The 10,278-nt window shown below is 43.6% G+C and overlaps 1 protein-coding gene across 4 annotated transcripts in view; it reads left to right on the top strand.

Moving 5' to 3' along the window:
• The first annotated feature begins 1,773 nt into the window (after positions 1 to 1,773).
• The window catches only part of CSNK1A1 (casein kinase 1 alpha 1), a 33,297-nt gene continuing 24,792 nt past the window's right edge, over positions 1,774 to 10,278 (top strand). For all 4 annotated transcript variants that reach the window (XM_054389324.1, XM_054389323.1, XM_054389320.1 and 1 more), the window contains exons 1-2: positions 1,774 to 2,009; positions 2,862 to 2,968. In XM_054389324.1, the coding sequence (XP_054245299.1) occupies positions 1,887 to 2,009; positions 2,862 to 2,968 (230 nt within the window). In that variant the 5' untranslated portion in view covers positions 1,774 to 1,886. The remainder of the gene's footprint in view (positions 2,010 to 2,861; positions 2,969 to 10,278) is intronic.

The following is a 10,278-nucleotide window of genomic DNA, read 5'->3' as shown; positions in this document are numbered from 1 at the left end:
GATCTTAAAAAATCTGTGCATAGTTCAGTCTTAAAATCAAACTTTGTATTATTCTCATGGCTTTGGGTGCATCAGGCAAACTAGAAGACAGTTTCTCTGACTGCTCCCCTTAAAAGCAGACACCCTGAGTAGGTTTTCCTTCCAAATACATGAGCTACATTACTGTAGGAGCTTTCATTCTCCTGCAGACTGAATCACTTCCCAAATGTAGGCTTGCACAGCAGAAGACGCCACTCTGACAGGGAGTGATGATGACTCACTGGGAATTCACAGTTTCGTGTTCCTGCAAAGCAAAAACTCACAGCACTGAGCAAAGGGGCAAAAGAGATCTCGGTTTTAACAGACAGCAAAGAACAACTCCTGGAGCACAAGCTGCTGGGTCAATGCAATATTGAGGAAAGGAGTGTAAGGGCCATGTGAAGAAGGGGGCCAAAAGATGTGGCCATGATGGATGGTTCTGCCCATGGTACGGTCCTTGTGAAAGGGCCACAGCCTTCTCAGCCTCCTGAATCTTCACCTGGATTGAGAAGCTCGCAGCAAAAGTATATGCCTCTAATTCAGGATCTGCAGTGCTGTGCACTGCAATCTGACTAGGCCATGGCCAAAGGTTGGAAGGATACATCAGAGGGGGCAGGCTCATCAGTGAATGGTAATGTAGTAGATGTCTGTGTGTGCAGGGAATGCACCACCAGTCTCACAGCTCTGCCCTACAAGCTGCCAGGCTGCAGATACCACAGGGCCTTGGCGCTGCCAGGGCACACAGAGACAGGTTGTTGTGGGTTCATCTATCTGTAAAACCAGACCATTAACGTGCATGCAAATCGGGGTTTGGGGTGTGATAAGGACCTTGAAACGGTGTCATCAGCCCACCCACATCCCCATATAATGGAGGCGTGAAGCATGCGTCACGGTGGTGACTCTGACCCGGCCTTATCTCCTGTTCCCTAGCCCCAAGGGCTGCCGCACCCGCCTGCCCAGCCTGGCGAGAAGGTCCCCATCGCGGGAGGCACACAGTTGGGCGGCGGGCAGAACAGACACTCGGAAGCCTCAGCATAAGCCTGACGGCTTCGCAGCCCCGCTGGTCTTAGCTCCGAGTGGGGCAGCCCAGGGCAGTTTGGGTAGAGGCACGCTGGCGCGGGCTACCCCTTTAAACAGCAGGTAATGGCACGTCTGCCGCACGTCTGCCTCTCGCCGGCCTCTTCCGCCCGGCCTCGGGCTCAAGTGGTGCGCATGCGCACCGTGAGCGCGGCTGAACTCTCCCCTCCCCGCCCCCCGGGCTGGGGGCGGGCGGAGAACGACGCCGCTGATTGGCTTGGGGTGCCCTCTCCCCGCCCCTCGGCCCCTCCCGCTCTGCCCCACGCGCAGGCGCGCTGCCGGAAGGGGGCGGCCTTTCTCTGGCGCACGCGCGCCAGCCGTCCCGCCCCGTTCCCAGCGTGCCCCGCGCGGTGAAGAAGCGGCGGCTGCAGGCTGGGGGCATTTTGTGTCCGCGATAGCAGTGGTTGAGAGACAAGATGGCGGCGGCGGCAGCCGAGTGAGGGACCGGCGGTGGCCGGGACCCGGCGGAGCCAGCGGCTTCGCGTTTCCCTTTTCTTCCTCTCCCTCATCTACTCTCACAGCACCTCGGTGGTCGCCTCTTGTCTTGCTGGAGTGCCCCCAGAGCCGAGCGCAGCCCGGCCGGGGAGCGGGACAGATCCGCGGAGGGGGGCGCCCGCCGGAGGGGCCCGGCTGGAGCTGAGCAGCGGGGACCAGTCTTCCTTGTTCTGCCCCCCTCCCCTCCCCGCTTTTCCCTCCCCTGGCCCGTTCCCCTGTTCTAGGGCGGTGGTAGAACCCAGTTTTTTTCCCCCGAGCTTTTCAGCGTCGGGAGGGTCCCTCAGTCGCCTCTCGCCATGGCGAGTAGCAGCGGTTCCAAGGCCGAGTTCATCGTTGGAGGCAAATACAAGCTGGTGCGAAAGATCGGGTCGGGCTCCTTCGGGGACATCTATTTGGCGATCAACATCACCAATGGGGAGGTAAGGGTGGCTGGCGCTTCCTCACCTCCTTGAACCCGTCGGCGCGGTCCCTTTCGTACCTCGGGGGGGAACAGAGATCAGCGATAACCTTCCCGAGGCCAACTTGAAGCGTGGTTTTGCTCCCGGTATCGCTGCTTGCGAGGCATTGGGCGGCCCTGTCTAGCCAGGGTGGCCTAGCCGCCCTCCGCGGGGTGGGAAAGTGAAGGTGCGTACCCCGGGGCTGAGGGGCTTCCCCCGCCGGAGGGCCTTCATTGCTGGCAGGAAGGCATTGCCCTTTCTGATAGCAGAGCTCTACGGTCGTGGGCCCCCACCCAGAAGCTGCATAGTTCGCTTGCGAATGATGGGGAGAGGAGATCACCATTGTGGAAAAACATATTTCGTGTTCGCTGAGCGGCCAGAGTCGTCCCTCTCCTGCCAATCAGCTGTGCCCCCCTCTCTTTCAGCTGGGGAACACTTTATCTCATTTTCATCAACAGTAATAGAAACAAAGAAGATCCCCTGTTTCTTCATTTCTTTTTTTTTCCTTTCCTCCCCCTCATGACTCTGAGCTGTGAAGAAGAAACACCCACGTATGTTCTTCCTCACTTACACGGATCTAAAGACTTTACATCTCTAGCTCAATTCTATGACTTGGGATGGATATTTATGTGCAGATCATCGCGATCGGATTTTATTTGAAGATACCACAAAATGCAGGACATTGAGCACAGAGAGCTTTGCAAAAATTATACCTCAGTGCTTTTGCAGCAGGAATGTGTGGGGTATTTTGAAGTGCTGTGTCCCTTAAGCCTTGGTGGCAAGGCTGTGCTTGGTGGACACTCTGCTCTGACTCCTTGTTCCTTCTCACTGTAGGAAGTTGCTGTAAAGTTGGAGTCTCAGAAGGCTAGACATCCCCAGCTGCTGTATGAAAGCAAACTATACAAGATTCTGCAGGGAGGAGTTGGCATCCCACATATACGGTAGGAAGCACTCATATATGCCAGTACAGTGGCTTTTCTTTAGCCTTGGTGTGAGGTAGGACACCACCATTAAAAAGAGATTTATCTGGGAAGAAATTGGGTTGTCGGGAGGAAAAAATGTTCCACTCCAAGTACTACAGCTAATTCGGTATCCTCTGCACCGGCCCACTGTCCTCTCTTACCCAGACATTCTGTGCTTTGAAAGTGAGATCTTCAGCAGGTCCTGAGTTGTGAGAAATCTTTGTCATGATTAGAACAAAATGTGACTGTTCGGTGAGAGCCAGTGTTGCTGATGGGAGTTTGGAGCCGGTACTGGAAATGGCTGCTTTCTTTTGTTGCTTGCTTGCTTTCTTTTTTTTTTTTTTTTCTTTTTCTCTTTTTTTTTTTTTTTGTTCCAACATGTCTTCCTCCTCCGCTCAGAAAATGGCGGATGGACGTGATTAACCCTCCCCCTTCTCGTGTTGGGACAAGGGACGTGCTCAGGCATGTATCTTTTCCTTTCATAGTTATGTGCTGAAAGGCTTGAGACTGCAGAGAACCTCGACCAGGAATGAAATGGCAGCAGCCCCTCTCTGTTGCCCACAACAGATGCGTCACTAGGATTTTCGTACAGTTAAAGTGCCAACGTTAATCCCTCCCAACTGCTCATTATGTGGCTTCCTTGTTTCATGTTCTGTCTGAAACTTTCAGTGGTGTCTAATAATTTCCTGATCTGGAAGAAAAACTGGTGCAGCAGACTCTAGGAGGAGTTATTTCTCTGGAGACTGAGGTGTTGTACTGGGTTAGTTCCCAGCTACTGAATCTATGCTTCAGAATCGATTAAGTAAAACTTTGTTTTCCTCCACAAAGACTTTGTACAAGAAGCTGTTCTGGTTTTTAAACTTTGTTAATAACTGTTTTTAAAGTTAATGTTTCTTATGTTTGCAGTATTGCATAAAGTACTTTTATTTGAGTTGCAGAAATTATTTCACTATAGATACTAGATCAAACAGTGGATTACATTTAATCTGTCAGCCCTTCCCTGATTTAGTTGTATCTGCACCTTTACCAGTAGTGGGCTGTAGGCCTTTTGTAAGGTTATAATGACGCTATATTCTAGATCATGTATTAATTTTAGCAAAACCTAAATCAAATTTGCACTTCTGAGATTAATAGGTTCCCCTTCCCCCTCACATAAAACTGGCTGTAGCCCTGAATGTGAACTGGAGCTGTATAGTAGAGGACAAAGTGTTGTCTTGGCCATCTGTCCTCATTCACTACAGCCTTTTGCAGGAATAGAATAACCATACCTGAGTTAAACAGTGCAGCTAAAACAGTTGTTTATGTGAAAACGGGATTAATATTTAGACTATGATTTCCTTCATTTCCTCAAATGAGTGCCTTTATTTCAGATCTGAAATGATAGAAATTGAATTTTGGGAAATGTAGTTGTTACATGGTAAACCAGGGATAGCTGGGAGAAGAGCCAAAGCAAGCAGATACCAGGTGTTTCGTCACAAATTCTCTGACTCTACTTCTAAAAAGGCAAACGAATGTTTGGTACTCTAACGAGACTTAAGTGCACATTTTTCAATTTTTGGTGAAACAGAAGTAAACTACTATTGTAAGTTCTTGGATATGGTTAAAATAGCCTGTGAGAGCATTCTGTTTGAAGCTGAAATGCTGGAAGTAATCTTGTATGTTGAGAAACTTGCTTGTAGCTTCAATTACAGCGGTCATATTTGAGTTTTCTGTATTTATTCTTGTATCTGACTTTGTGTAACTGGTAACTGTCTCATCACCACAGGGGAGACAACCTTTCTCGAACACGCATTCACAGACACACACTTCCTCCTCCCCCACAACCCTGCCCCAAATAATACAAGGTGACAAGCATCTGAATAAGAATGGACAGCTGAGGCAATATTTGAAACAGCTCAAACTTACTCATAGACAATTGATTCATTGTGCTGAAGGTTGTGATCTATCTGATGTCAGTAAGTCTTAAAATTTTTCACTTTCAAGTTCTCACATTGTTGATCTTTGTAGCATTTTTTTTTTCCCAGAAAACTTTTTTGAGAATTTTTGGAACGACATTTTTTTGTCTTCAGAAGCAATATTAAATTTAAATCGATTTGTGCCAGATGCTGCTTGGCATGTTCTTTGACTAGGCTTCTGTTACTAGTGGTCTTCTTGCCTTATGATATCTGGTGATGCTTGGAGAAATTGAAAATAGTATTTTTATGTTTATCTTAATCATCTTTAAGAGGAAGCTGAGCATGGTACCCAGCACAACTGAGACATGTTAAAAGATGATATATTTAGTAGAAGTAGAATCCGTGGTACTTGGAATCTAAGGGAAAAGGATTTGGCCTGCCAAATGCCATTCATGGCTGAGGTGCTTAACGAGGATATGACTTTGAATGGGTGACTACAAAGAGTAAGACCAAAGTGAATGTAATTTGAGTCAATTCATTCATTTTTGGCAGTAGGTATGTTGGGAAAATGTATGACTTTGTGCTCAGGACACTTTGCGATGCGTAATTGATAATACACCTTCTGCCATTGTTTTATAATGATATGCTGTCAGGTTGTCAAGCTGTTCTCTGCTTGCTATATTTAGAAAGGATGAATCAAGTTGAAGGAAAGTCTTGCAGTGTATTTGTTAAAATTTCTGTAAGGTGACACCTTCAAACAACAACAGCACAAACAGCATGAGATAGAAAATTAATGAATCATTCTAAGCTTTTCATATTGCCAGGCTGCATAAATTTGATTCACCATCATTTACTTCAGTGCTGCAATTCTGGGAAAACGGCATTCCTCACTTTAGAGTGAGGGACTTGGTCTCTATTTTTCATCTGCATAAGTAATGCAGTGGCCAAGATCAACTTATTAAAAGTTGTGTTATATGGTTTGCTGTACTGAAGTGGTCTGCTGAGGTTTTTTGAGTTACAAAGCTGGAGTAATAGATAAGTTATGCATTACTTACTCATTTTGAGCACCTATTCTTAAAACTGAATTCTGCCCTTTCGATGTGATTGCAGACTCTACAATAAGCACATCTGGAGTGTTGTTTAAATTAACTGGAGCCAAGCAAAATTTGTTTTATAACCTTTAAGATTGATTTGATCGCATTTCTGGCTGACTGCAAGAAAACTAAAGAGCAGAATCTCAGCTTTGAAGTTAGACATTTAAATATTACTTCTATGGGATCAACTGTGAACCTTCACTTGTCGTGGAGGGTGAACAGGGGCCTTGGCCCCCTTGGTTTAGACTTGCAAATTGTTGATTTCACTGCTTATTGTTTCTGGAAGAGTAACAAAGTTTCTGAACTCTTCTGGCATCTCACAAACCTTTGTATTTCTAAGCTGTGGTTTGTTCTTGATGTACAGATTTCAGTTAATTGTTACCTTAATTTTTCCCAAAAGGCTCTTGAACCAAGCTTAACATTCTAACAATCTGATCTGCCTTTCGGACACAATGCAAAGTCCGCAGTATTCTGCTGGGCTTATTCTCATTGTTCTCAGCCATCAGCTGTCACTTTTTTTCTCTCTCTTTTTCTGTGGCAAAGCATTTTTATCTGTAATCTTGTTAACTGGACACTGATCCTGTTAGTTTGGACTATCTGCCTTTATTCTGGAATTCTTGGTTCTGGCTTGGAGGATTGCAACAGAGTGTGTGGTGATTTTGAGTGTTTAGTTCAGTTCATAGTGTAACTGTTAAAGCACACTTGACAAAAGCAATTGTTTGAATTATCTGCAACAGCCACTTTTGATTTTTGCCATTTTTGGTATTTATCAACTATTGTTAGTATTCTTTCAGATGGCCTTTAGGTACTCTTTCAGACATAATTCTGAAAGAAAAGTGAGCTTCAGATTTTTTTTGTCCTGATAATATTATGAGATAGCTTGTTTTTCTTATCAGCAGTTTCAAATGGAAAGCAGCTGTACCGGAACCAGCTGTGGCTCTTGGTGATGTATTAGGTGAAATGTTGCAGTTAGGAGCAGGGAGAGCCCAGTGAACCTTGAAACAGATGCTACATTTATCCTTGTGTGGGCAACACTGAAGAGATACTGTATAGCAAGGTGACTTGAGTTTAGTCATTTGTAAACTTTAAAACCCAGAAGCTACTGACTTAGCAATTTATTTGTTTGTTTAGTTTTCCCTTGCAAACAAGTAAATCTATAAATCCCTACATTTCTGAACTTTTCAGTGCAGTAAGTTCTTGCAAAACATTTTTGTGTTGAGAAATTCAGTATTGCCACCCACATATCACTGTGCAAGCTTCTAAATAATGAAGGATATTGCAAAGTTTCTGGCAGGAAAAAAGAGGCATCCACTGTCTTTGTTCTTTTGGTTGCTTAGTGCCATGTTTTTGGATAATCTGTTAATAACAGGCTATGCCAGTATTCATCTTCACTAAGCAGTTCATGTAATGGAAAAACATGGTCAAGTGTGGTAATCTTGGGGCTGTTCTCACAGTGGACTTTGCCTTGAGCACTTCAAATTTAGATCTCTGTAACAGTACTTAAAAATCTGTAAATACACCTCTCAAAAACCTTCATTTGGAACTGTTTTCCCAATAACTTCTTGGAGCATTTACGAAAAATGAAATCACACATGCACCAAAAAAAAAAAACCTCAACCCAAAACCATCACTAGAAAAATACCCACCAAACCCAGAGACAAAAAACAAACCTCTTGATACTTCCCCCTCAAAAACCCCCAAACAATCTCAAAAGTAGTAGTCAGATACAGTCTGAAAAGTTTTTTCTATCTTCTTTTCATTGGTAAGACTGACACTTTCATCTAGCTCTGAAAGCACTGAGGAAGAAGGTTCTGTTATTACTTAAGGCTGTAAACTGAAGGGTGGAACCACTCTAGTAGATAAGAGGAAGGCTCTTGTTCTGGTAGTTCAAAGTAAAATTGAAAGGTGGTGTTTTAATACATGAAAATGTTTAAAAGCATTCTTCTCTTAGCAAAAAAATCTCCTTCGTGCTTTACAGCAGTTCAAAATTCTGCCTTAACTGGTCTCTGTGGATTTCTTAGAAACATCCAAGAGAGACCACACTTTGAAAACAAATGGTCCATTTTTCATTTTGTTGGCTTTTGCGTTTTTTTCTCCTTTTTTTTGTTTTGTTTTGTTTCTCCTTTGGTTCAGCCATTGCGGAGCAGCTGCAAAAGTAGGAAGTTTCTGTTCAGTGCTACTCTTGTTTGGAACAGGTGATAGCAGAGCTACTACTGAAACACTTTTTCTCCGTGATGTTTCTTGTAGTTACTGTGGATTAATGGCTTACCTTCTGACTTCTGTGGAAGAAATTTGACTTAGGTTCTCCTCATGTCCTACCAGGTGTAATGTACTCCATTAAACAGCCAGCAAAACAGCAAGTCAGCTACATGGAAGTGTATACATGATGTGACACTAAGCAGATGAAATGGCCTTGCTGTGTAGGAGATGAGTTGCACTGGCATACATGTGTTTGTTTTTCTCTCATAACTACAAAAAATGATACAGAATGTTATTTATAGAGTCTATCTAACTTCATAGTATAGGGTGTTCATTTCTGTTTCTTTATTTAGTACTTTGGTGGCCTAATTCATACTCACCATGGCAACTGTTAGATGACATCTGCTAAATATTCCACTTCAGTATTTCAGTCATGCCATATTGTGTTAACTTCATTTACATTTCTCCTAGCTGGCTAACAGGTAAGACGTGCTTTTCCAGCTTTAGGGGAGAAAAACTAGAAATATAAAATGTCAATTTAGACATTAATCTTATGATGGTAGTTTACCTTTCTTGTGTCTTGCTTCAGAATCTATTAGGACACAAATTAATGTATTTTTACAGGCAGACTTTATTTCCTAGTTTGTCTGAAACATCAGTATTTGTCAGGAGATCTCTGTCCTGAGAATTCTAGAAAGTGGGACCAGAAGGGCCTACTTTGGTCCAAATCCAGCACCTGTTCCGGATTACGTGCTATTTCTTCTATGAATCAATCAGGTGTAATGTTAAAACTTCCTAGGCTAGCAGGGCTGTGATCATGATTCTGGTCTTGGAGAGCAAGCTGCTGTGCCTGAAGATAAATGCCTGTAGCCACAGGCAGTCAGCTCCTATTTACTTCCCTTTTTTTCCCCTGTTTTGTTAATAACCTCCTTACTGCAGTCCTCATGTTTCTATAAAGAATAGTTGCATAACTCTGTAGCTGCCTTGCTGAGCTGTTGGAATACATGATTACAGAGGTCACCACCTCCCCATCTTTCTTGAAGTCTCTTTTCTGTCCTTGTTCCAATTTGGATTTCCTTTCCTGAATGTTGGTGACTGGGCTTGCATGTCAGTGCCTTTAGCATTGATACCAATTGCTTCACAGTTTTCTGTGTAGAAAACTTCTACTGCTTAGGATTGCTTACTATTTTTCAGTGATGTCTAATGTTAGAGCTATATGATTATAGGGAGGTCTGTGTTTTCTCTTTAGTCACATCATCTGACTAAAGCCTAGTTCAGAGCTGTGTATATATGACTTAGTGCTTGCAGAAATGGAATACAGTTCCAGAGTGTTCATCAGTTGAGTGTCATTTAGTTTTCTGTAGGATGTCTGAATCCTTTTGTGTTCATGAGGCTTTCCAGACTTGCATATTCACCTTTGTGTGCCTGCTGACTTGTCAAACTTAATAATAAGGTGATCTCAAGTAGTTTTAGTAATAAGTACTTTCCAGCTTGCTTATTCACTATACACTTTTATTAGCATTTTTTAGCCACCTTAATTCTTCTGACAATCTCCATTTTTGTTGTCATACGAACTCTTCCACTTGATGCTTGAAATCCCAGGTGCTGGGAAACCAATTGCATAGGGCTACACAGAGTAGTCAGAGGGTCACATTGTGAATTATGACAGTGGAAAAGTTTATGTAATATTGAAGAAGTCCAAATCTCTTCTTTTTATTGGTGTTAATGTAACTATAAAGGTTTTTGGAAGTCTAAAGATTGAACTATTCAAGTCTCATCACAGAAGCATTGCATTTCCTTGCAGTGAGACACCAGGAGATACTTTTTTTTTTTTTTTGGTATCATAAAAGCATGGTTGCCTGCAGTTCTCTTCATAATTCCAGTTTGCCACAGCCTCCACTTGAGCAGTTGGTGATCAAATTGACAGAAGCCTTTAGTGGAGGATAGGTTACCTGGAAAAGCAGGTTTTGATTGAGGAGAGCTTTCATTAAGCTGGTACAAAATATTCCTGTTACAGTTGCTGTGGTAGTAGGAACAGTTTTTTGTGGGACTGAGCTTGATGTTCTGGTTTTGTATGTGATAAGCTGTAGACCAAATGACT

This window comes from Indicator indicator, chromosome 18 (genome assembly GCF_027791375.1).
Source record: "Indicator indicator isolate 239-I01 chromosome 18, UM_Iind_1.1, whole genome shotgun sequence".
NCBI classification, from domain to species: Eukaryota; Metazoa; Chordata; class Aves; order Piciformes; family Indicatoridae; genus Indicator; species Indicator indicator.
This window is presented reverse-complemented; position numbering and strand designations above follow the sequence as displayed.